Genomic DNA, 26,800 nt, shown 5'->3' with positions numbered 1-26,800 from the left:
TAGCAGTGTTGCCCCTTCTTATAACAGCCGAGCAGAGATATCAATGATACAAAAAATCATTAAGGTAGCGATCCCTCAGGATCAAAGGATCCTGAGGGATTCGCCAAACTATTAATTCTCAGTTATCCTCTTGTTCTCTTGCACCAATTTGGTATCTCCTTTTCCCTTTCCTGGCTGATACGCTCCAATTTGGATCACCTTGTTTGCATGCGGTTCCTTGTCAAAGGGACAACAATTAAATTTGTCTTTTCTTTTCCTTTGGGACGGAAATCTTCTATTTTCTCCTTTTCCTGCATAAGAAAAGGGTAATTATTAGTTATTTCACGTTACATACAAAACTTTTAGATTTTATCATAATTTCTTATTATCTACCTAGTTCATGATGTAAGAGGTTATGAGTTTTAAAGAAAAGATGACAAAATAAATGATAATAACAGACCTTCTCCAATGCTCAACACCAGGGCCCCCATCTCGTAGTAGTGTCCTGTGCCTCAAAACTACACAATATTGTCCAAGCTGCCCTATCTATCTTGTAGGCAAAAATTGCGTAGATGGACTTCCCAGGGCCTCATTCTGGGAGCAGTCACAACCTGTTGTTATAACGCTTACCTATCACGCAGTGAAAATAGGAAAATTTGACATGTTGAGATCACACCTAAGGAGTTTAGGAGAAGGACCAAGAGACCAAGTAATGGAAACGATGAGGACCACATGCAAGCTCTGTAGGATGCATGGTCATCATGAGGATAAGTATGGTAAGTAAAGAACACCTTTCGAAGTACACCTCTTACTTGAGTTTTCAAGACTGCTTTTCATTTTCATATCATCATGTCCTTAGTAGCATGGATGTGCGCAAACACAAAAAGTCATTTCATTTGTTCCTCAACATGTCTTGCTTCCTTGTCACTTGTTTTCCAAACTGTCATCTTCATCATGTTGATTATTATGTCATGCTTGCGACCTTGTTCTGGTGATGTGTTACCGGGAAAAGTGTCTATTTAGAAATGCTCTATCCCACTAAGGTGTGACAACTGCCTTAGAAACAAACAGAGAAAAACTACTTTTGTATTTCCTTTATGAACTACATATAGAGAGGAATAGAAAGAACCGACCTGTGTCTTGCGCTAATCCTTTGATCCAATCTCTCTCTTCTTTGACAGCTTCCAGCTACCTGCTCCCCTACTTGCCCAGCTTCACCAAGTACCTGTAAGATCACAGAAGAAGAAAACTATACAAAGACATGGATCTATATTCATAAATAACTTAGGATCAGATTTAAGTTAACCATACAAATTTAACAAGCATCAATGATACAAAAGCATGGAGGAGAAACTCAAATAGTTTTTATTGATAAACAAGAAGATCCAGGAGGAGTTACAACCGATGATTCCTGACCCAGCATCAACCTCCCAGCAAAGAAGCCCCTCTTCACCTCCAACAAAGCATAGATCACCCAATTCTCTGATGTTTGTCTCAAAACCAACAGCAATTCCTTACAATGTGCAAAATTCCAGCCTCTGGATCTCTGGGATGAGGGATCCATATATAGATGTATGCAAGGAGGATGAGTCAACTTGTGATTTGATTAGTGTCTTCTCTCTGTCAGTTCTTGCTTCCACTTGGAGACTGAAGGCCTCTTACTCATCCTTGGTCGAATTCAGTGAGGCAAGTGTCATAGGAGAAGATTCTGGAAGCTTCCATTGTCTCTCCACCTCGCGGAATGACACTGCCATTTGTCATTTCTCGCTCAAAGCACCCTCATAGTGCATTTAGGTGCATTGCAATGCACCTAGCCAGTGGATTTAGGTGCTATGCAATGCACTTAGCTAGTGGAGCAGCTGAAATGATCCTGTTTTGACTTATTTTGAGCAGTTTCTGGTGGAGAACTTCTGGGAGAAGCTGTAATTTGTTGACCTTGTTCCTTTAGGGGTTAGAACAACACTTTTAGGGACTTAGGAGCCCTTGGTTTATGGACATTTCATGCTTGGAGCTGCAAGGCACAAAAATGTCTATAACAGTTTCCCCCTAAAGTATGAGGCCGTTAATCGGGTGAAATGCTTTATTATGAGGATCCGAAGTTCTTTCAATGCTGGGAGGAGACCTGTAATAAGATACAATACAATACATTATCTTCATACTGTTTTTCATGATCTAGCTGAGGCGGGCATTCCCATGCTCAGCTTTATAAATTCATTTTCATGTACATAGGACAGAGAATCGTCTGATTGTAGACTGATGATTCTGATAGAGCCATCATCCTTTTGGTAGGATGATTATCTGTGATGCAATGTTGTACATTTTAATGTCTTTATTTCCCTGAATATATATCGCAGCCTGGATGGATGAAACTAGATCCGGGGTCTTCAATCTCGTCCGATCTTCACTCGAAGTACAAGTCGATCCATGTGAGAAATGTTCTGAAGTCGAACATGGAAAGACATCGCTTGATTACCAGTCAATGATGTAAACTATTAACAAGCGCGAGAGGAATCACCGATAATGATAATGATCCTCAAGGTACTGCAGTACAATTCATGTGGTGTGAATAAAGGACTTGGCGTCGAACACCATGCAAACCTGTCGCCGGAAGTGAGAAACTTGCCATTGAGGCATGCAAGCTTCAAAGTACTGAAGGGGGTGTTCCTAGACCAACTTCTTGGATAATGAGCTGATGTCGACAAGAAGTGATCCGTCATAGGAGGGCCTTAATGAATCCCACATCAATGACACGGAACAGAGCAAATGATTTTGATGGAGGTGAAAACGATCTGATGATATACGGTTCAGGGTGGCGGTCATGAAAGAATGGAGTATAATGTATGGTAGTGGGTGGGACACAGGTGGCCTTTCTGGATGACTTCTCTTGAACATGTCGGCGACACTGATGTGATGGATTGGTAGCATTAACCCCAAATGTGGATGGTATGGTGTGACCATGGCGATGTGACCGGTGAATGAAACAACCCAACCCGACTCGGACACGGAGTGGAAGTGTCATGTTCAAGAGCGACTTGCTACCAATAAAGATTCTTTGAGTTTTCTTCCCAATTTTCCCTAGTCATTGCTGACCAGTACCTCTTTATTTTTGTCAAGCTTGAGGAGGATAACATATGCTTGTTCTATAATTTTCCCTTCGGGCAAACCCATCGCTATGTTTTAACGAGCCTAGCGATAGTGAAACTCGTTCTCGTCTAAAGACAAGTTTGTCGCTATTAATCTTTTTAACAAGTTTAACGACAAAGATAACTCGGTCCTTTTCATTTTTAGAGAGTCTGAAAAGGTACGTAAAGGTAACTCCAAAATTCCTTTTTCGTCATCTAATCTCTTAAGTCCGAAAAAGTATAAAACAATACAGAAGGGATGAATTTTCGATAGCTTTAACGAGCCGAACAAAACAAGCACTCGATCTTTTTATGCAATAATCCCTCAGGTCCAAAAAGATTAAAATCTAGAGGAGGGATAGCACTTCCTGTCCCTTTAACGAGCTGGAGAGGCCAATGGCTCGGCAATTTTTTCATATTTTACGAATCAGTTGAAAAGATCTTAAAGGAGACTCGTCTTTTGAGGAACGAGTGATAAAATGGGTAGCAGTTGATTCCAGGTAAGGTTTGGAATTTTTCAATCATGGCAGTGTCACAAGGATGGCTAGTGAAATCACTCTTCGCAGCTGTTCCTCAAAATGGGCAAACAATCAAATGGAGGTGAATGATCGGCCAATGAAAAAGTGGAGGTGACGGTGCAAACACGACCAAGGCTTTAATGGCTGAAGTACTACATTCACGGTGGTTATTTATAGTTCATTTTTTGACGAGCTTAAACGCGGGTGGAAACATTTTCTCGGTGCGGGTTTATTTTTTAACGAGCTTGAACCTTGCGGTAACACTGCTCGATTAATCCAGTCATATGATAACAATGTCTCATATAAAAACGGCAACTTTTAGAGTTTTGCCCCACATCCTTTCTTCATGCAAGTTAGGTGACGACCAATCCTACGAGTTTAAAGGGTTAGAGGTCCTAAAAATTTAAAAAATAAATAGTCGCCCATCGCTTGCACTCCAAAAGGTTTGCATGCCCCCGGGTATAAAACAGAGTTTCAAGGTTACCTCTACTTCTATCCACCAAAACATTTGTTTTACCGAGAGAGGCCTACCTCTTACAGGTTACCCAAAGATTGTTCTATTCACGGCGTAAACAAAACACTTCTTCGGCGATGTCTACCGAGATAAACAAAGGTGAGCGATGATGCCCGCCAACTCACATAACTTTGACAGGAGAATCTTGTTCTAGAATAACCCCCTCTTCCAATCACGGACGGGGGTACAGACTAGGCATATTCTCCCGCAGAAACCTACCCTATACCCAAAGTTTTCCTGCCGGAGCAGACCAGGATGCATGCCCCCTGGGTTTCAGTCATATCCCTCTGAATTACTCGCGCTCATCGGGAGGACGGACTGGAGATTGAGACATTTCTTGCGTGAAAAGACCATTTAGGGATGGTATATGACTATTTGCTATGCGTGATCCAGGAAATGAAAGCTGGTCTACGAGCTTGACCACTCTTCCTTCGTGCGGAAAACACATTACTCTAAAGAGTGAGGAGACAATTGCTCCCATGCAATAAATATGGTCTCGTCCAAGGAGTAGATTGTAATCTAGGGGTCCTTGAACTACCATTACGTTCATGCGAACGGTTTTCCCTCTCAATGTTATGGGCACATCGGGAAGGATCCCTAAAGGTCGATTGGTTCCTTTATCAAGGCCTGTCAGATTTCTCATCTCAGGCAAAAGCGATGGCAAACCAAGCACTTTCCAAGCAGTTGAGGAAAGGATACTCACAGAAGCCCCCTCATCTATGATGGTACCAGCCATAACCATTCTATATATTTGAACGATAATTCGGAATGGTATGCTAGCTGGTAAACGGGGTCTGCCTAGTTGATTCCAGTCGAAGGAGACAACTAGGTTGCTTGGAGGTGGGACCGAATAGACGGGCGGGTATGACTCTGACGAACTTCCTTCCTACGGTAAAGGAACAGGTAAATTGCCCCCATGTTCGCTGGAGTCTGTGCTTATGAAAAGAATTTGGACGGTGTCATCCTTGTTCTCTTCAGTGACTGTATCATCTGAAGATAAAACCTCTGAAGGCAAGACCGGGTCAACTGCCGCCTTGACCTTTTGACTGTCGTCTGGTATGGATCCAGATGGTTTATCTTCAATGATAGGTGCTTCAGCCGACCACCTGAGCAGGCCAGCCAGATTTTCAACTAGTGACGGACTCGGCAAGAGTTTTTTATATCCAGGAGGAAGTCGTAACGGTGAAACCGGACGATCATCCAAAACTCTTTTAGCTTCGTCTAAGAAGGGACAACGGTGGACGGCATGATCGCTTTCGCACAGTTTACAAGGAAATCTATATTTTCCTTTTTGTCCTGGGGCTTCACTTTCACTAGTCGACGGTGTGCTTTCAACATGACCATCAGAGGTTGACGACACCGGGTTGTGCAATCGAGGAGACCAGTCCCCTAATATCTGAGGGATGCAAGGACAATCTCTGTGAAAGTGGTCTCCTTTGCAAATGACACATGGCGATTTAGGCCTGGTTGGTGTAGTGTGTGGATTTTCGTTAGACGACACTCGTTTTCCCCCATTCGCCTTTGGCTCCTTCTTCTTCTTATCTTTCTTCTTCTTTTCCTTCTTCTCCTTAGGAACTTGACTTTTGGCTTTACCAGCCCCATCAAGCGAAGAGGAAGGAGGAGAGGAAGAATTAGAGGAAGTAGAAGGCTGGTGGGTAACTCTGGATTCGTCTAATTGCCGATTCGACTGTTCAGGAATAGTGGTGTTCTGAACGAGAGAGGTTGAGAAGAGCCATACAGGCAAACCAATTGTCAGTCCTGGAAGCGACAATGTGGCCATATGGGGCGCACCAACATCTCCCCAAGAGGAGAAGGGACTAGGATTTCCTCCATGGGGAATTCCTTGGTTGGTAGACTCCAATTTCTCAACCCAAGATCAACGTAGGAAAGGGTAATGAATATTCTGTTTAAAATAAATTTTTATGCGCTTTGACACAACTTGTTTTTTCAGTTTTTAAGAGTCGAGAAAAAACAAAAGATGGCTCTAGTCTCCTTCGATTTTTAATGAGCCTGAAGTGACAAGTGCTCAGATGGACCTCTTCCGTTAAGGAGTCTGAAAAGGAACAAAAGGGACTGCTCTTGAGGTCTAGGTAGAGGGAGTACCAAACCAATCGCAAAACTACAGAATACTTTTTATGGTACGGCAGTCAATCTTCCCGAATGTTGCGTTCAGTGCATTGCGATTAATAGGGCGGCAGACACGGCTTCCTATGGATAAAGGATTTAAGCCTATAGGGGTCTCCCAAAATATACTCGACGGTACGTGGGAGCACAAGTCCGTACTGGCACTTATCGTCTCAAAGTGGAGGAATCACCCAACCATCAGTGAGGACAACAGTTACCAGGCTTTACGACGCCGGAATACATCTCTAGCCTAGACCTCTAAATGTTGTGCGTTAAGTTCCAAAGCGTTGTTAGATTCATTGAATTTATTTTAAGTTGATCTTGCTTATGAAGTTTGCCTTTTGGGTTCACCACAAGATGTAGATGTAATTCCTAAAATGCAATCTAAAGATGATAAACAAAATTTTATCTCTTTTCTGCAATGAAAATCCTAGCTACTAGGGGAAAAGAAAGACACAATCTTTTCACAAAGAGCAAAGAGCACACTGTAAATGCACTTTCCTAAATCAAGCCAAACAGACTGTCTATATGCAAATGCACATGCATGTATTTGTTTTCCACTTTCATAGTATTGATGCTAAAAAGAAAGTTGATGTACAAATCTGAATTTGCTTTCAAGCGACAAACACAAACAAGCTTCTTTTCGAAATCAAAAGATAGAGATGATTACGACACCTTGCGATTTTGAAATGAATACTCGTTTTTGACACTAGAAAATCACAAATTCAGACCAAAGGCAATAGTAAAAGTATAATCGACCATCAACAGCAATCAAACTTTCTCCTATGATCCAAATCGACACTTGCGACAAATCTAAATCAAAGGACGACAGTACGACTATTCTACTTTTGCAATGGAAAACTGTAAATGACTCAACAAACACACAAAAAACATCTACAGTTCTTTTGTACAAATGAGGCGGAATATCAGTAAGGAAAAGGGGTTTTGAATAGTCATATACTGATCACAGGCTACAAAATTCAGAGACAAAACTGGAAAGAATGAAGCACAAGAACCTCAGCTGCACAGGGCTAGGCTGATCAGCGCACCTGTAACACAGAGAAACTGGATTGCAGCACAGGTTGCCCTTTCGGGAAGTGCGTTGAAATGCAGGATCTCTTCACAGTACCTGCGCTGGGGCAGAAACGAGAATTCTATCCGGGTTCTGGGTCACGGTTTGCAGTTTAGTCTTTGGTTTTTGGCCGAGTAAAAGCAATCAGTAATGCACAATCAGGGGTAGATCTAAGGAGTGTCTAAGAGCTATCACAAGGGCAATTAGATGATTTGTGAATCAGCTGTTCAAATCATAAACAGATCCAGTGAATGGATTCAAGCAACAGATGTCTACTTTGCATTTGTTATGGCAAATGCAGTTCGAATGCTACTTATAAGTTTATGAAACAAACAACAAGAGATACACAAACAAACTAATTATACATATTCCCCAGCGGAGTCGCCATTTTGTTACCGGGAAAAGTGTCTATTTAGAACTGCTCTATCCCACTAAGGTGTGATAGCTGCCTTAGAAACAAACAGAGAAAAACTACTTTTGTATTTCCTTTATGAACTACAGATAGAGAGGAATAGAAAGAACCGACCTGTGTCTTGCGCTAATCCTTTGATCCAATCTCTCTCTTATTTGACAGCTTCCAGCTACCTGCTCCCTTACTTGCCCAGCTTCACCAAGTACCTGTAAGATCACAGAAGAAGAAAACTATACAAAGACATGGATCTATATTCATAAATAACTTAGGATCAGATTTAAGTTAACCATACAAATGTAACAAGCATCAATGATACAAAAGCATGGAGGAGAAACTCAAATAGTTTTTATTGATAAACAAGAAGATCCAGGAGGAGTTACAACCGATGATTCCTGACCCAGCATCAACCTCCCAGCAAAGAAGCCCCTCTTCACCTCCAACAAAGCATAGATCACCCAATTCTCTGATGTTTGTCTCAAAACCAACAGCAATTCCTTACAATGTGCAAAATTCCAGCCTCTGGATCTCTGGGATGAGGGATCCATATATAGATGTATGCAAGGAGGATGAGTCAGCTTGTGATTTGATTAGTGTCTTCTCTCTGTCAGTTCTTGCGTCCACTTGGAGACTGAAGGCCTCTTACTCATCCTTGGTCGAATTCAGTGAGGCAAGTGTCATAGGAGAAGATTTTGGAAGCTTCCATTGTCTCTCCACCTCGCGGAATGACACTGCCATTTGTCATTTCTCGCTCAACGCACCCTCATAGTGCATTTAGGTGCGTTGCAACGCACCTAGCCAGTGGATTTAGGTGCTATGCAATGCACTTAGCTAGTGGAGTAGCTGAAATGATCCTGTTTTGACTTATTCTGAGCAGTTTCTAGTGGAGAACTTCTGGGAGAAGCTGTAATTTGTTGACCTTGTTCCTTTAGGGGTTAGAACAACACTTTTAGGGACTTAGGAGCCCTTGGTTTATGGACATTTCATGCTTGGAGCTGCAAGGCACAAAAATGTCTATAACATGATGTTGAAGGTTTGTGTTTTACTTTTGTTCATTATGTAAACATCTATCACACTCACACACGATGTTGTAAGTGTTGTCACGCAAGTGTTGTCATGGTCATCTGGAGGTCTATCCGAAGTGCCGCATTTATCTCTTTCACCATTAAACAGTCCCACAGTGAGTCACACTGAGCAGTTGTTGTCTTTTTAGTTTGAGATGTCTTGTCATCAAGTGATGTTTAGTGTGTGTTTGCAAGGTCATGTATACACGAGTTCACTCGCTGACAAACACAACCATTTTTCCAAACATCTATCGATCGAACCACCGTCCAACAACCAAATCTCCATTGAGCTCAGTCTCAACCACCAGTGACCAAGTAATGCTACCCAGAATTGGTCAGAGCATGAGGCTGCCTCCCAGGAAGTCTGCACTACGCAATCCCAGAATCGAATTGACTAACTGTCACCGAGAACAATGCAGAAGTTGCCCAATAAGTCATCTCAATTTGTGCTACCCGCAAGCCAATCCATTAAGCCTCCTGCTAGTTAACTAGAGAGTTTCACCGGGCAATGACCCCAGGCTTCACTCCTCCCAAAAATTGCATAGAAGCTATCAGTATGCCTTGCTTCGCTAACTAAAGAAGTTGCATAGACAAGTGGGACAGGGACCCGATGCCTGTCACAACATTGTCTCTAAAAATTGCGTAATTCTGTCAGTTAGTACCCCTGCCAACCAACCTTCTGCTCCTCCTAAAAATTGCGCAATTTTCTTGGACCATCCACCATCTACACGAAAACCTACTTAGCTAGAAAACTGCACAGACATGTTCAACATGACTGCCTCCTAGTTGTACGTAGTTTTTGCTAGCAAGCTCCTACAACCTGCTCCTATCCACCTCTGAAAATTTGTGTTATTTTCACTGCCAGTGTCCTCTACTACCCGCACTTCCTTCCTAGGAAAAATTGCGCATTTCTGCCTTCCAGCTAGGCCAAATCCTGCAGAATGTCATTAATGTTCCAAACTGCTCATCCCACTCTCCTAGTGACCTCTGCACAATTTTTCTTCACAGTGCCCCAGAGCCTTGCATCCCGACCTGACATTTGTTGTGCATTGTTTTAGAGCCATTCCCTCTCTCCCACTCACCTGCACCCAGAAAGGAAAGATAATGCATCATGGTAGACTAGGGGATTTATGGATTTGATGTCATATCATCATGAGTGATTGCAAGGACAGGTACATGGATGAGACATGGCGCGATGATGAACGAGATGAACAAGGAGTGCATGCTTGGAGACTTGCTCGTGGTTCGATGAAGACACAAAGCATACCAAGTATCAAGTGAATGAGACACATGTGGATGCATGAACTACAAAGTAACCACCAAGACCATTGAAGACTTCACACGCTCTACATGCGGAGGTAAAGCTATGGTACACCTAGGCACACTCATCACTCAGCATCACAATAGCTCGACACGAACAATACAGCCAACATGTGCATACATAGAGCATCATGAGTCACCTCGACCACATCATTACTATGGGTCATAGTTGTTTAATCAATGTAATGTAACGCAGAAGTCCAAGAAAGCCACAGATGAAGTCAAACAGTCATGCAAGTCGAAGAGTCATGTAAGTCGAACAATCATAAGGGAAGTCAAATAGTCACGAGGGCTTATTTCACCCTTGGCTATATGTACCCCTCATTTGTACATGCAAATGAATTTTCACCTTGGCTCCTCCCACATAGCCTTGAGAGTCTATAATCCTTTATTTGAGGAGTCATCAGTGGCTCCAATGCCCCACTATCAGGGTTAGTGATCTAATGGTGTACGGATGTGTCTTGGAGTTTTCGCTTAGTTCAGAATCTTGTTAATAGGCCAACACATTTTCACACATGTATTGTATTCATTTGTAATACTATTCTTTGGACGCTTGTAATGCATGTTTCTTTATCTTGTATTAAGACAGTTGAACTATTTTGTTTGTTTTACTACATATGTTGTTGGAAATGTGTTGTATCAGTTGTTAACGATGTCTCACGTATGTGGACAATTCCATTGGAAACTTGATAGATTCATTCTTGTAAACTTGTTATAACGACCGTCACACTCGAGTGGACTATTCTATTGTGTGTTGTACCTTCTATCTGCTCACCTTGTATTTATGACTGTTACATTGTTTAGACTACTCCACCAGAAGTTGCGCATGTCTTGTTGTCTTGTGTGTCTCTAACAGAGTTGGGACTATTCCCTTTCGACCTAAGACTCACTGTCACCCTCTCCCTATTTAGTGAAATAACATTGACACAAGTGACACTAAGCACTCGCTAGGAACACGAACCTTGTTGTTTGAAGACTAAGTAAAGCTCTCTCGTGTGCTGACAAGCAAGAGCTAAGGCAAATCTTTAAGATAATGGCAACCAGGCCATCATATCAGATAAGATTCCTATAGCAAATCGTGTGAGGTCTAGCCAGGATTCATACTAGGGAGATCCCTTGAATGTTGGCAGGTCCAACATCATCAACAGTTTATAATATCAATCATGGTCAATCATTGTTAATCATAGTCAACCGTGGTCAAATTTTGCATTGTGACAAAAATTGTCTCCATGTGAAAATCATGGATAATAATGGACAATCATGGTTAACCATGGTCAACCATGGTTGATCATAGTCAACCATGGTCAATCATGGTTGAACATCGCATTGTGACAAATATTGTCTTGATATGAAAAACATCAATGGTTGACTACAGTCCAACGTCCCATTGTGACAAATATTGTCTTGATATGAAAAAAATCAATGGTCAATCATGGTTAACCATGGTCCAACATCGCATTGTGATAAGGGTTGTTTCAATATGAAAATCAACCATGGTCAACCATGTTTATTTTTGTGTTTATAATATTTACCTTAGGGTTGATATACCTTAGATTTATAATATTAGTCCCCTGGGTTTAATATTATTCGCTTGGGTTCATAATCCCTTGGGGTTTTAGTGTTAATCCCTTGGATTTATAATATCAATCCCTTGGGTTTATAATATCAAGCATGGCCAATCGTGGTCTAACATCGCATTTTGATAAGGATTGTCTCTATATGAAAATCAACCATGGTCAACCATTTTTATTTTAGTGTTTACAATATTTATATTTGGGTCTATATACCTTGGGTTTATAATATTAGTCACCTGGGTTTAGTATTATTCCCTTGGGTTCATAATCCTTTGGAGCTTTAGTATTAATCCATTGGGTTTATAATATCAATCCCTTGGGTTTATAATATAAATCATGGTCAACCATCTTCAATAATATCCAACCATGATCAACCATTGTCAATCATAGCCAACCATGCTCAATAATGGTTAAATGTCACATTGTGACAAATATTGTCTCAATATGAAAATTAACCATGGTTAAACATGGTTCAATGTTGCATTGTGACAAAGATTGTGTCATTTATAGTATTTATCTTATGGTTTCTATACCTTGGGTTTATAAAATTAATCCATTACATTTAATATTACTCCCTTGGGTTTATAATACCTTGGGTTTTTAGTATTAATCCCTTAGGTTTATTATTCCCTTCGGTTTATTTAAATTTGCTTAATTATTTTTTATAATGTTTGGTTATGTGTGTTATTATTATTTCTAAAATTATTTTAAATTGTTATTCAATAATTTATATTTATTTTTTATTATATAATAATATTAATATGTAGTATTAATTATATTATATTATATTATTAATAAAATTAATACTGGTTGATATACGTCTATGGGCATTTATCAACCACATTTATATTAATATAATGTGGTTGTACTAGTTGATAGATAGATAGAACTTGGATTGCGTAGAATACAGAATCTAGCCCTGCAATTTCATCAAATCTTTACTAGATTTTACATCAAATTGACCAAAAAAATATACCAAAAAAAAAAATGTAAAAATCTAAAATAATGAGAATACATAAAATGTTTTAACCATAAGAATTTATTATTTTCAATTACTTCATATAATATGTGAATATATAGATAGTTGACATTGAAATAATTTATTTGATGTGGACATTGAAACATTTTTTTATGATCATATTGTTCATATTAAAATGTTTTTTTGTGTCATTAAAATATTTTTAAATACATGTCAATATTACTATTTTTTTTTATGACTCAAATTAATTTTAAAAAATATATAAATATTTCTATTTGCAAATATAATATTTCTTTTTAACTTTTAATTACTTTATTTGGGTAAAGCTAATATTAAATTTTATAATAATTTTGAAAATTACTAAATATGTATATTCATTTATGTATTTATTTTATTTAATATTGTTTTTATTTTATAGTGTATTTTATTTTTATTTTAAAATAAATGTGTCAACTAGAAATTGAACAATGAAAGAATTACATATTTCTCCTAATTACTTAGATATATGAGCAGCAACAACAACAACAACAACAACAACAATAATAATAATAATAATCATAATCATCATCATCATCTTTACAATTTTTTGTAATGTCCCCAGGAAAACTGTAAATATTTTAATTACTATTGTAAGAAAACAAACTGGACAATATTGTTATTTTTTGTTAATTTAATAATATATTATTAATTTTCTGAAGCAAGGAAATGGTTGAGTGATAACAGATTTGATAACTTCTCATGTAAGAAGTAAAAAAAAGGCAGTTGCCAAGAATACCCTAACTGTCTCCCCTAACTGAAAAACCCGAGAGGAAAAAGGGGTGAGGGGAGGAAAAACTGTGCTGTAGGGACAGACGGAAAAGGTTAGGAAAGGTAAGCTATGTCTGGTGATGACCAAATAGCTTAGCACTAAGGTGCAAAAGTCTTGCAGAATACAGTGGTCTTGCAAGCGGGCTTGGGGGGAGATTTGGTCTTGAAGACAAATCTCAAGGATGGGTGGTTGACAAGCGAGAACAATGGAAAGGTGAATACTGACTGTGGAAAAGATTGTTCACCAAAAAATAGGTACACAGTACTATTGATACTATTTAGTCAAAGTTGAATTATGTAGAGGGAGCAGGCTCCCACTCTGTTAAGAACTCGGAAAACGGGTAGTAGTGGGGTTTTATTTTTCTATAGTATGTGAAATAAACTTTACAGTATATTAATTACTAATTCTAGAAAAGCCCCGAGTGAGTTATGAGTGATTCTGTGTGGAATTGTAATTCGTTCAAGTAGCTGAATCTACATACTAAATGCATTTCTTAATTCAAATGAAATAGTATTTCATACAGGAAGCTGATTCTGTGTAAATTAATGCATGTATTCTCAACTGAAGAGAAAGAGTATTTTGTATAGAAAGCTAATTCTGTGTAAATAAATGCACGTATTCAAATTAAAAGAAATAGAATTTTACAAGAAACTGAATTCTGTGTAAATAAATGTATGTATTCTCATTTTAAAAGAAATAGTCGTTTGTACATGAAGTCGATCCTGTGTAAATCAAATGCAAGAATAACCCTATTCATGGCTTGGTAACAGTATTCTCTTAAACATTCAGGTGAAAGCTAAGCAATTTAACAAGCTATGTATATATTTTCCAGAATCTCAGGTAAAAACTAGAGACAAGAACAACAATAATTTCTTAAATAAATCCATGCAAAAGATACAAACAGGGGTAGATGACGAGGAAGAAAGTTTAACACCTTTAGGAAGTATTATTGAGTACACAATCAAAACTTTAGAAACCACAAATGAGCTCGACTGGGAAAATTTAACTAAGGTTGTAGCGAGGAAAGACAACTACAAGGCATAAACTAGGAAATCTTTAGCTGAAGTGAGAATAATATTTACATGTTCAACTAGCTCAATCCTTGTGAGACTAAAGAGCAGCAGAATAACCACCTTTAAGAGGCTAGGGTTCGAGCCCGGAGGCTACCCTGCCATCGTGAACTTATTCATAAATTTTAGGAAATAAAACTTAATACCCAACAGACAAAATAGTTTGAATAAGATAACTAGAATATATGAAATAAGAACAATCATATAGTGCAAACAATATTAACATAATCACATCTGAAAGAATAATAATTTTCTCCGAAAAATAAATGAGCGATCCTCCAGCAACAGGGGATAGCTGAGCAATAAAATGAAAATTGAGATTTTGCATTCATAGAACTATTAAACAGAAATACAAAGTTGGACTAGGAGAAATCCATCAAAATTGTACAACAACTACTATACACAAAGCTGTGTGGCAAACACTAGGGCGATTAAAACTATTACAATAGCCCTCTTCTAGTCGAACACCGGTCTGGCCATTACAATACAACCCAGAAGCGGGTGCAGTCTCAACCACTCATAAAGCTTTACATTTTCCCCAAAAGATAAAAATAGACAATATGAGCTCAACAACGAGCGCTGAGTGCAGCTCGACGCAAGAGGGTCCATACGACCAGAGCTTCTAGCTAGAAAATGCCATGGATTGAATCATCTTCCCATAGTAGGGACTCAATCCTCGAACAAAAAGTCAAAACGGAGCTGTTTGAGCTTACCTGGGTAGCCAACAGAAGCTTGAGCCCAGTGTGCATGGGAAAGAAACCTTGAAGGCATGGTCCCAAGTATAATTCCAAACCTGCAGATGGCAATAGTAAGGGAAATTAGCACAGTAAAACCATGATCGTACCTTTTGGGTTATTTGAAAAGGGAACAATAGCAAAACCTCACCTGAGTTTTGGTAAATGAACTTTGAACTTGAACGTGAAACCATTAACCATGAGCCAGAATGGATTAGCTGCAACATGTGTCAAGGTTGTAGAGCAAACCATCCATCTTAGCAGGAGAGCAAAGTTGGGCGAGAAAGAGGGAAGAGGCAAATGAACCGAGAAACTTGATCGAGAGGATAGTAAAACCCTCCAAGTTACCCTGAGGCATTGGATTATAAACGAGCAATCTCCACCGTAAATGTGAAGAAGGATCCCAAGAACACTGATGACATAGCTATGCGCTTTAAAGCCATATTGTAGGTTGTGTAAATGCTGAGCATACTAGAGGAGCGTTGAGCTTGAGGCATATGCTAGAATCCGAGCTGGAGGGGTGGTCAGTTAATCCAAAGTGGTCAAGGACTATCCTCCATATACGGAATGTCAACATCATATCAAAACTAAAGTATGTAACTGAAACCTTGACTTATGATAGAACTGGGTAAGTTGTAATAACTGGATAAGTTAACGAACCAAGTTGAGGAATGCATAGTAACAATTTATATTAACACTGTCTAGTAAGGAAGAATTTATGACAGTAACTAGTGTGAGTAATTTTTTTTTTTTAAGTCATAATGCGGGAATATGACATGTGGTATCAAAGCCAAGTTTACAAAGCTAGGGCCTCTGGCAAATGTGGTCAAACTAATATTATGTCCTGATGTTTCTTGATTAATGTTAACTCACTGATGTGTGGAGTACAGGAAATAGTAGGTGGTGAAACATTCGGACAGTGTACCAAAGCAGAAAATGGTTGGCCCAGGAGCTGCTGCATTCCCTGGAAATAATCCTGAACTATGGATACAGTTAGGAGAAGAGGCGCGCAATACTAATCATACCTTATTAGAGGTAGTTCAGGAACTAAAGAACGAAATGGCCCACTTGTGTGAGGACAATGCAAGGCTAACCATGGAACAAGAGAAGATTTTGAAGAGCTTGTCTGATAAGCAGAATCAGCACCAGCCGATTCCTAGCCCTGAGCGGGGCTGAATGTCTGAAGAACAGGGCTACAATACAGAATTAGAAGGAATAGAGGAGGGGAAGAACATCAGGAGTAGAAATCGGATAATGCTTTAGAGCACCCCACATCAAAAAGGAAGCAAGTGGAATTACAAGGGGAATTCCAGAAAATTAAACCACCACTCTTCGATGGAGAGCTGGAAGAAGCAGCCGAAGCCTGGTTAATTAACATGAATAAATACTTTCAATTATATGAGTATGATCACAATCTAAAGGCTCGACTGGCTATCTTCCAACTGCAAGGGAAGGCCACTTTGTGGTGGGAAGAGGTCAAGATTGTCCGCGGGGTAAGTGAACAAAATATAACTTGGGAGAAGTTCCAAATTTTTTTCAAGGAAAGATATCTAACAGAATGGTTTTATGATGAGAAAGCAAGGGAATTTCATGATCTGCAGCTTGGACAACAAACCATGGATGAGTTCATCACCCGTTTTACCTCCTTGCTCCGTTATGTACCTTACATACGTGAGGAAAAGGCCAAGGTACAACATTTTGTCAGTAGTTTACCTATGGCAATGAGGGAGAGAATTGAATTCGATAACCCAAAAACAATGGATGAGGTTATACGAAAAGCTAGGATATGCTATCAGCAAAGCAAGCAGAAGGGTGAAATACCAGGCAGAAATGGGCTGATAAGAAAAATAATAGAATTGCTATGGGCAATAAAGGGAATCAGAGCAGTGTTGGCAAAGGATTTTCCAAGGGACAAAACAATAGAAACCAGCCAAAAACTCCGCTCATAATTAAGCCACCATCTGAAACAAAATTCAGCGAGCAATCTGGTAGATTTGATAACGAAGGAACAACAAGACCCCCAGTACAATGTTGGGGATGTGGGGGGCCACACTATGTTAAAAACTGTCCTCATCGTAAAGGCATCGAACAGGTTTCACAAATCCACGAGGCTTCAACAGTAGGCGATGTGGCCTAGAGCATTCCAAAAATTAATGTTGCTCTTGATGATCACGAGGCAGATTATCAGCCAACTATGGTGGAGTTTGAAGGTAAGATTTTTAATCATACCATATCTGTTTTAATTGATCCTGGTGCTACCTTAAGTTATGTTAGTCCTAAGGTTGTGGAGCATTGTAAATTATAGTCAGTTAAATTTAAAAACCCTTGGCTAGTACAATTGGCAACCGGGGCAAAGAGGCAGGTGTTGGCCAAGGTTATCGATTTCCCTCTAGAAATGGCAGGACAGACTTAAACATACTTCCCCTTGGATCTTATGATGTGTTGATAGGCATGGACTGGTTAGAAAAGCACTGGTCCATTATAAACTATAAAACGAAAACAATCTGTTACAAGGATGAGCTGGGAAAAATGAAGGAGATACAAGGCATACCGAGGCATGTGTAGGTTCGACCAATAACTGCTCCTCAGGTCACGGCAAAATGTATTAGAAAAGGGTGTCAGGTTTATGTTATTCAAGTTGATTATGCCAACTCAAAGTACCAAACAGCCACCTTGGATGGTATTCCTGTTGTTCAGGATTTTGCCACCTAAGAGAGATATAGACTTCACTATTGATTTGATGCCAGGAGCAGCACCAGTGTCTCGAGCTCCTTATCATATGAGCGTACCAGAACTGACAGAGCTTAAAATGCAACTACAGGAATTGTTGGATAAGAATTACATCCGCCCCAGTGTGTCGCCTTGGGGAGCCCCTGTGTTGTTTGTCAAAAAGAAGGATGGCACCCTTCGAATGTGCATGGACTATCGACAGTTAAATAAGTTAACAGTCAAGAACAAGTACCCTTTACCTCGAATTGACGAACTATTTGACCAGGTAAAAGGGGCGACTGTGTTTTCAAAAATTGATCTACGATCGGGATATCACCATATCAGAATCAGAGAGGAAGATATTGCCAAAACTGCTTTTAGGACTCGCTATGGACACTATGAGTTTGTGGTATTACCCTTTGGGTTAACCAATGCTCCTGTGACCTTTATGTGTTTGATGAATAGCATATTTCATCAGTATTTAGATAAATTCGTGTTAATATTTATTGACGATATACTGATATATTCCTGAAATGTGGAGGAGCACAAGGAACATCTTAGACTGGTGATGCAAACCCTCCGGGAACATCAATTGTACGCCAAGTACAGCAAGTGTGATTTCTTTAAGGAACAAATTCAATACTTAGGACATATCATTACTAAGGATGGGATTGCGGTGGATCCCAAAAAGATTAAGACCATAATGGAATGGCCAGTTCCAAAGGACGTAGCGGATATCAGATCTTTTATGGGGCTGGCCGGTTATTATAGACGATTCGTGGAAGGATTTTCCAGAGTGGCCTACCCTATCACCTCTCTACAAAAGAAAGGGAAGGCTTTTAAATGGACTGCAGAATGCCAAAAGAGTTTTGAATAGCTCAAGCATCTGCTCACCACAACGCCTATACTAAGCATAGCAGATCCCACTAAGGATTACGTGGTGTGTACAGATGCAAGTAAGGAAGGAGTAGGAGGAGTATTGATGCAGGAGGGTAAGGTAATCACCTACGAGTCTAGAAAGTTAAAGGAACATGAGCAGAAATATTCTGCATATGATTTGGAGCTGGCAGCCGTTATTCACGCCTTAAAAATGTGGCGCCACTACCTAATGGGGAGGAAATTTTTGTTAATGACAGATCATCACAGCCTAACTAATTATTTCAGTCAGCCTACCTTAAATGCCAGACAGGCATGGTGGGTAGATTTCTTAAGCGGTTTTGATTTCGAGATTAAGCATCTAAAAGGAAAGGAGAACCAAGTAGCGGACGCTTTAAGTCGGAAGGCACATTGTCTATACGAAATTGCTTGCAGCAGGGTGCAAACTACATTCGATGACATGATAAAAGCGGCAGCAGAACAAGATTTGAAATATCAGCAAATAAGACAGCAGGTTCAGATTCCAAACAGCAAAGAAAATCAGCAAGGGTACACTGTGGATGCTGTTGGCATGCTGAAATATAAAAACAGGTTGTATGTACCCAACCAAATGGACATTAAAAACTTGATTTTAGATGAATTTCACAAAAGACCTTATGCTGGACACCTGGGGTATCAAAAGCTGATTACTGCACTCCGGAAGGAGTACTATTGGCCTGGAATGAAGAAGGATGCAGCAGAATATCTGACACATTATCAGGAATGTCAACAAATTAAAGCAGAACATCAGCACCCTGCAGGATTATTGCATCCACTACCAATTCTGGAGTGGAAATGGGAAACTATCTCTATGGACTTTATAACGGGATTACCCAAGACAAAAAGGAACAATGATTCCATCATGGTGGTAGTCGACAAATTAAGCAAGTCAGCTCATTTTATACCAGTCCAATCCACTTATAAGGTTGTACAGATTGCCCACATTTTTATGCAGAACATTTTCAGACTGCATGGGCTGCCAAAAACTATAATTTCTGACAGAGATGTGAAATTTACTTCAGCCTTTTGGAAAACACTATTTGAAGGGCTAGGGACTCAATTAAATTTCAGTATGGCTTACCATCCTCAAACCGACAGACAAACCAAACGGGTGAATCAAGTAGTAGAAGACATGTTGAGGTCATACGTAATGTAGCAACCCTCTAAATGGGAAGACTATTTGCACCTAGTCGAATTTGCATATAATAATGGATATCATACTTCCTTACAGATGAGCCCGTTTGAGGTTCTGTACGGCCGGAAATGCCGCACACCCTCCAGTTGGGGGGACCGAAGGATAAGATAATGTTGGGACCTGAAATGTTAAAAGAAATGGAAGAGATGGTCAAGAAGGTTCGATTCAACCTGAAGGCAGCCCAAGATAGGCAAAAGAATTTCGCCAACAAGAAGAGAAGTTTTAAGGAATATCAAGTGGGGGATCATGTGTATGTAAGAATTCGAGCAAAAAGGAGTACATTACAATGGAATGGGTGTACCAAGCTGGCACCTCGGTTTTGTGGACCCTTTCAGATTCTAGCAAGAGTTGGGCTAGTAGCTTACCAACTCACCCTACCGAGCCATATTCGGGTCCATAATGTTTTCCATGTGTCAGTACTAAAGAGATACGTTTATGATCCTAAGCACATAGTCAGTTGGCAAGATATACAAGTAAAGTAAAATCCTAAGTAGGTCAATTAATTATGATGTTGAAGGCAAAACTAACTTTAAATTTTGTTGTTTTAGGTCGAACTGGAAGGAGAATTCCTGGTCAAGCCGCTGAATATACTCGAACGGAGAGAAGTCATGCTACGGAAGTGAGTCATCACCCAGGTTAAAGTGCAATGGCAGCACTTTGGGCCGGAGGAGGCCACCTGGGAAGATGAACAACTCTTGAAAGAAGCATATCCATAGCTGTTTGAGGCTGAAAAACATCAGGACAATGTTTGCTTTCAGGGGGGGAGATGTAATGTCCCCAGGAAAGCAGTAAATATTTTAATTACTATTGTAAGAAAGAAACTGGACAATATTGTTATTTTCTGTTAATTCAATAATATATTATTAATTTTCTGAATCAAGAAAATGGTTGAGAGATAACAAATTTGATAACTTCTCATGTAAGAAGTAAAAAAAAAGGAAATTGCCAAGAATACCCTAATTGTCTCCCCTAACTGAAACACCCCAGAGGAAAAAGGGGGGAGGGTAGGAAAAACCATGTTGTAGGGACAGACGAAAAAAGTTAGGGAAGGTAAGCTATGTCTGGTGATGACCAGATAGCTTAGCACTAAGGTGCAAAAGTCTTGCAAAAGATGGTGGTCTTGCAAGCATGCTTGGGGGAGATTTGGTCTTGAAGACGAATCTCAAGGATGGGTGGTTGACAAGCAAGAACAATGGAAGGTGAATATTGACTGTGGAAAAGATTGTTCACCAAAAAACAAGTACGTAGTACTGTTGATACTATTTAGTCAAAGTTGAACGATGTAGAGGGAGCAAGCTCCCACTCTGTTAAGAACTCGGAAAAGGGGTAGCAGTGGGGTTTTATTTTTCTATAGTATGTGAAATAAACTTTACAGTATATTAATTACTAATTCTGGAAAACCCTTGAGTGAGTTTTAAGTGATTCTGTGTCGAACTGTAATTCATTCAAGTAGCTGAATCTACATACTAAATGGATTTCTTAATTCAAATGAAATAGTATTTCGTACAGGAAATTGATTCTATGTAAATTAATGCATGTATTCTCAATTGAAGAGAAAGAGTATTTTTTACAGAAAGTTGATTCTGTGTAAATAAATGCATGTATTCAATTTAAAAGAAATAGTATTTTATACAGGAAACCGAATTATGTGTAAATAAATGTATGTATTCTCATTTTAAAAGAAATAACCTTTTGTACATGAAGTCGATCCTGTGTAAATCAAATGCAAGCATAACCCTGTTCATGGCATGGTAACAATATTCTTTTAAACATTCAAGTGAAAGCTAAGCAAGTTAACGAGCTATGCGTATATTTACCAAAGTCTCAGGTAAAAACCAGAGACAAGAACAACGGTAATTTCTTAAATAAATTCATGCAAAAGATACAAACAGGGGTAGATGATGAGGAAGAAAGTTTAACACCTTTAAGAAGTATTATTGAGTACGCAATCAAAACTTCAGAAACCGCAAATGAACTCGACCGGGCAAAATTAACTAAGGCTGTAGCGAGGAAAGACAACTACAAGCCATAAACTAGGAAATCTTTAGCCGAAATGAGAACTGTATTTACATGTTCAACTAGCTCAATCCTTGTGAGACTAAAGAGCAGCAGAATAACCACCTTTAAGAGGCTAGGGTTCGAGCCCAGAGGCTACCCTACCACCGTGAACTTATTCATAAATTTTAGGAAAGTAAACTTAATACCCGACAGATAGAACAGTTTTAATAAGATAACGAGAAGATATGAAATAACAACAATCGTATAGTGCAAACAATATTAATAGAATCGCATCCAAAAGAATAATAATTTTCTCCGAAAAATACATGAGCGATCCTCCAGCAACAAGGGATAGCTGAGCAATAAAATGAAAATCGAGCTTTTGCATTCATAGAACTATTAAATAGAAATACAAAGTTGGACTGGGAGAAATCCATGAAAATTGTACAACAGCTACTATACACAAAGCCGTGTGGCAAACACTAAGGAGATTAAAACTATTGCGAAAGCCCTCTTCTAATCGAACACTGGTCTGGCCATAACAATACAACCCAGAAGTGGGTGCGGTCTCAGCCGCTCATAAAGCTCTACATTTTGCCCAAAAGATAAAAACAGACAATGTGAGCTCAACAACGAGTGCTGAGCGTAGCTCGACGCAGGAGGGTCCATACAACCAAAGCTTCTAGCTAGAAAATACCATGGAGCGAATCATCTTCCGATAGTAGGGACTCAACCCTCAAACACAGAGTTAGAGCAGAGTTGTTTGAGCTTACCCGGGTGGCCAACAGAAGCTTGAGCCCAGTGTGCATGGGAAAGAAACCTTGAAGGCGCGGTCCTGACCATAATTCCAAACCTACAGATGGCAACAGTAAGGGAAATTAGCACAGTAAAACCCTGATTGTACCTTCTCGGTTATTTGAAAAGGGAACAATAGCAAAACCTCACCTGAGTTTCGGTAAACGAACTCTGAACTTGAACGCGAAACCATTAACCGTGAACCTGAACGGATTAGCTACAACATGTGTCAAGGTTGCAGAGCAAACCATCCATCTTAGCAGGAGAGCAGAGCTGGGCGAGAAAGAGGGAAGAGGCAAATGAACTGAGGAACTTGACCGAGAGGATAGTAAAACCCTCCAGGTTACCCTGAGCTGGTCGATTAGAAACGAACAATCTCCACTGTAAATGCGAACAAGGATCCCGAGAACACTGACAACACAGTTGTGCACTTTAAAGCCATATGGCAGGTTGTGTAAGTGCCGAGCATACCAGAGGAGCGTTCAGCTCGAGGCGTATGCTGGAATTTGAGCTGGAGGGGCGGTCAGTTAATCCAAAGTGGTCAAGGACTATCCTCCATATACGGAATGTCAACATCATATCAAAACTAAAGAATGTAACTAAAACCTTGACTTATGACAGAACTGGTAAGCTGTTTAACAAACCAAGTTAAGGAATGCATAGTAACAATTTATATTAACACTGTCTGGTAAGGAAGAATTTATGACAATAACTAGTGTGAGTAAATTTTTTTTTATGTTGTAATGCGAGTATATGACATTTTTCTAGCTTTGACATTATAAAATGTATCATAAAATAAACGTTTAAATGTTTATTATAATTTACTAGCTATTTAATTTATATCTCTCTACTAATTTTGTTACTATTTGGGGATTGTATATCTAAATATTAAAAATTATAATCATTTTGATACCTATTAAATTAAATTTTGCCAGCTATATAATTTATATGCCTCTGCTAGTTTTGTTCTCTATTTGTGAGTCATGTATATAAAAATTGAAAATTATAGTGCTATATTTTGAAATTGTATTGAAACAATAAAATTCCGTTTAAGAATGAATAAATAAATTTTGTTGTTTTATTTTTTTTAAAATAAATAATATTCTTTTAATTAAATAATATATTTAGATAAATTTCATAATTATTTATATTGTTATATAAATTTTATGAAAATAATTCTTGTATAAGTTTTGAAAACAGTTTGAGCGTATATTCCCAGAAATGATGATTGAAAAAGTCTTTGTAATTATTGTAAATACAATAGTTAAATTATCGAGTAATAATTGATAATTACATAAAATAAAATAAATAAATGGTATAAAACTGGATTAAAGTAGAAATAAATAAATAAATAAGAAGATTAAAATATAAATTAATAGTAGAAAAGAAAATAATAAATTCAAGATGATATAACAAAAGAATGATAAACTGGGTTATAATTTGTTTTAATTTTAGATATAAAAAACATAATCTCTTTTCACTTTTAAAAAAGGTAGATTTGATATTTCTAAGCTTTATCTATATCTATATATATATATATATATAACAAAATCATAAATGGTTAAAACATGAGCCTGAAAATTGTTTTACTTCAAGTTTATTTTATTTTTGGTTTTTTGTAATTTAATTGAGTCAAATTGTTTACTTACGACGAAAACACATTACAACATCTCTTCCACACTAGATTGGAAAGCACTTTTAGATGAAATAAGTATAAAAATAATGAAGTATTTTTATTTACTAGATAAATGATAATGGTTTGGGTTTTTAAAAGTTAATGATTCTCAATTGAAATTAAGATTTTCAGTTTAACATGGATTTGGATATTGAAACAAATTAAACTTTTCAATGTTTAAATTAAATTTTATATTTAACCAAAGACTTTTTATTCGCAGAAAGTTTCTTATTTCAACTTAAAGTGGATGAGGATCGGTTGACTTGTTTTAATTTTTTAATTGACTAGTTTTAATTTTTTAATTGACTATTTAAATTGATTCTCAAGAGAATATACTCACATATCCTTCATTTGAATATTTATCAAAAAAAAAATTGTAGTGTGTTAAAAATTTTATTAAGTTAAATTAAATTAACTTTTAATAAATTTAGAAAATTCAATAGCAAACAAACAAACAAATTCGATGACTGCACCCACCAATTTCCTAGGCTTTGGGGGTTCTCTCGAAAAGCCAGTTTTTCAGGACCCGTTGGATGCACACGTCAAAACCCCCATGAAATTCGCAATCAATAAAATAAACGAAGTAACGGACTTCAATGAAATTTCGGAATCAATAAAAGGGCGGCAATCTTCACATTACGAACGGCTCTGACTCACCAGAGTGCAGTCTGTGACTCTGAAGAATTTAAGAGAAGAGACGGGCATATAGTATATAGAGTGATTGATAGGAAATGTCTATGAATTTATAGCTCTCATGTGGCAACTGGCCAGAGCAGTCAAGGTGTAAATGGCCGGCAGATATGACGATGAGTAATTGGAAATAAATCATCCAAGACGCAGTCCTAATCCAGGTGCGGAGAGATCTTCCAACACGTGGCTTCGGGAAAGTTATTAAGACAGATCTTCCAACACGTGGCTTGGGGAAAGATATTAAGGGGGAGGCGGAATTTCCTTACGATATAATATATGTGACTTGGTAAAGGGTATACTGTTAATATAAATTGTTTAACGTAGATCAAAGAAACGTTCCGCAATTTTAGCTAGGTTTAATTTATATTAACAGTTTATGTAATAAATGAGCAGGTTATAACATATTTATAACCGTGATGTATGAGAGGAAAACGCGAGGGATAATCGTTTTTCAAATTCTGAAGAAATTATATTGTTAGATTTAGGTTTACGCGTTTTGAAGTAACTAGTGTGGTTTATCATGAGGATAAGATCTTTTCTAAAATTTGTCTTGATAATGAACTACACTGGTTGGTTTGAAATGGGTAGACTTAAATCTACCAATGTGATTTCTTCTAAAATTGTCTTCACATAATCATTTTTCTTTAAAAAAGGCTTGGATAACTAAGATAAAAGTAAAACTGTAATTTTCTTTTTGATAAATTTTGTTTGAGATTTTAAATATAAATATTTTAAATGATTTTTATTGGGTTATATAAATTATATTTATTGATATAGTTGTGTTAGTTCTAATTTTAGGTGGATGAGGATTTGACCATTTTTTATTTTACTTTTTTAATGGATGACATAGATTGATTCTCAAAAAAATATGTTCAACATATACTTAGTCTGAATATTTATCAACGGCTATAGTGTGTTATAGAATCTCTTAAATTGTGTTAAATTTTAATAAATTTAAAATAGTTTAATTTTGTTTTGTTACAATTTTTTTTATTGAGTTCTCTTTAGTGAGATTTTTTGGAAACTTTCTTTACTAAGATTTTCTTTGGCTTCTTTGTTGTCTGGATATCAGCCTTCTTATTTGCATGGATCTGTGTATTTCATTATGTGTAATGTGTCAATTTGATTGTCTATATGATATTGTGGTGTAGGCTCATTTTTTGGCCTTCTTCAATCTAATTTCCGATTCTCGGAACCAAATTACTATTGTACCTCATCTGAGTTTTTGCTTATATTGACTCAATATAAATATCATTCTTTTTCTTCCGAAAAAAAAAGATTTTCTAAAAACTTTTCCAGTAAAGTTTTCCATCTAATTACTCTTAAATCTACAAACAAAAAATCCAAAAAAATAAAAATAAAAATTTATGAACCATTTTAGACTCGTCGAACTCCCCTGCCCCTAAGTCCGCACCCACCAATTTCCTAGAGATTGCGGTTGGTCACGAAGTGACGCGAAGATTGGGAACGAGATTCGTTCGAACTGGTAGCTGCAGAATTAGACGCCACTTGCCACTAATTTAGCGGGCCGTGGTC

General features: G+C 38.1%; 1 protein-coding gene across 3 annotated transcripts; it reads right to left on the bottom strand.

Moving 5' to 3' along the window:
• Window positions 1-23,446, bottom strand: LOC149231192 (uncharacterized). Of its 3 annotated transcripts, none has more exons than XM_089376219.1 (3): window positions 23,050-23,446; window positions 22,878-22,957; window positions 1-290 (listed from the first exon to the last, which is right to left on the bottom strand). In XM_089376219.1, the coding sequence occupies exons 1-3, from the start codon at window positions 23,148-23,150 to the stop codon at window positions 112-114; spliced, it is 360 nt and encodes a 119-aa protein (XP_089232345.1). In that variant the 5' UTR covers window positions 23,151-23,446; the 3' UTR covers window positions 1-111. The 3 variants fall into 3 exon arrangements, with proteins under 3 accessions (XP_089232345.1, XP_089232346.1, XP_089232347.1); XM_089376220.1 differs by lacking the exon at window positions 1-290 and adding an exon at window positions 14,945-15,346; XM_089376221.1 differs by lacking the exon at window positions 1-290 and having other exon boundaries at window positions 22,468-22,957; window positions 23,050-23,433.
• Window positions 23,447-26,800: the final 3,354 nt, after the last annotated feature.

The sequence above is a fragment of the Pinus tabuliformis genome, chromosome J, assembly GCF_031772625.1.
Source record: "Pinus tabuliformis cultivar Carrire ecotype Pingquan chromosome J, CPIR1, whole genome shotgun sequence".
NCBI classification, from domain to species: Eukaryota; Viridiplantae; Streptophyta; class Pinopsida; order Pinales; family Pinaceae; genus Pinus; species Pinus tabuliformis.
Note: the sequence above shows the minus strand (reverse complement) of the source record. Positions and strands in the feature narration are given on the sequence as shown.

Coding starts and splice junctions, on each gene's coding strand:
- LOC149231192 (XM_089376219.1), bottom strand. CDS start 23,150: ATGGTTTGCTCTGCAACCTTGACACATGTTGTAGCTAATCCGTTCAGG. Junction 22,958..23,049: donor GTTCGTTTACCGAAACTCAG/GTGAGGTTTTGC, acceptor TGCCATCTGTAG/GTTTGGAATTATGGTCAGGA. Junction 291..22,877: donor AGCTTCTGTTGGCCACCCGG/GTAAGCTCAAAC, acceptor TTTCTTATGCAG/GAAAAGGAGAAAATAGAAGA.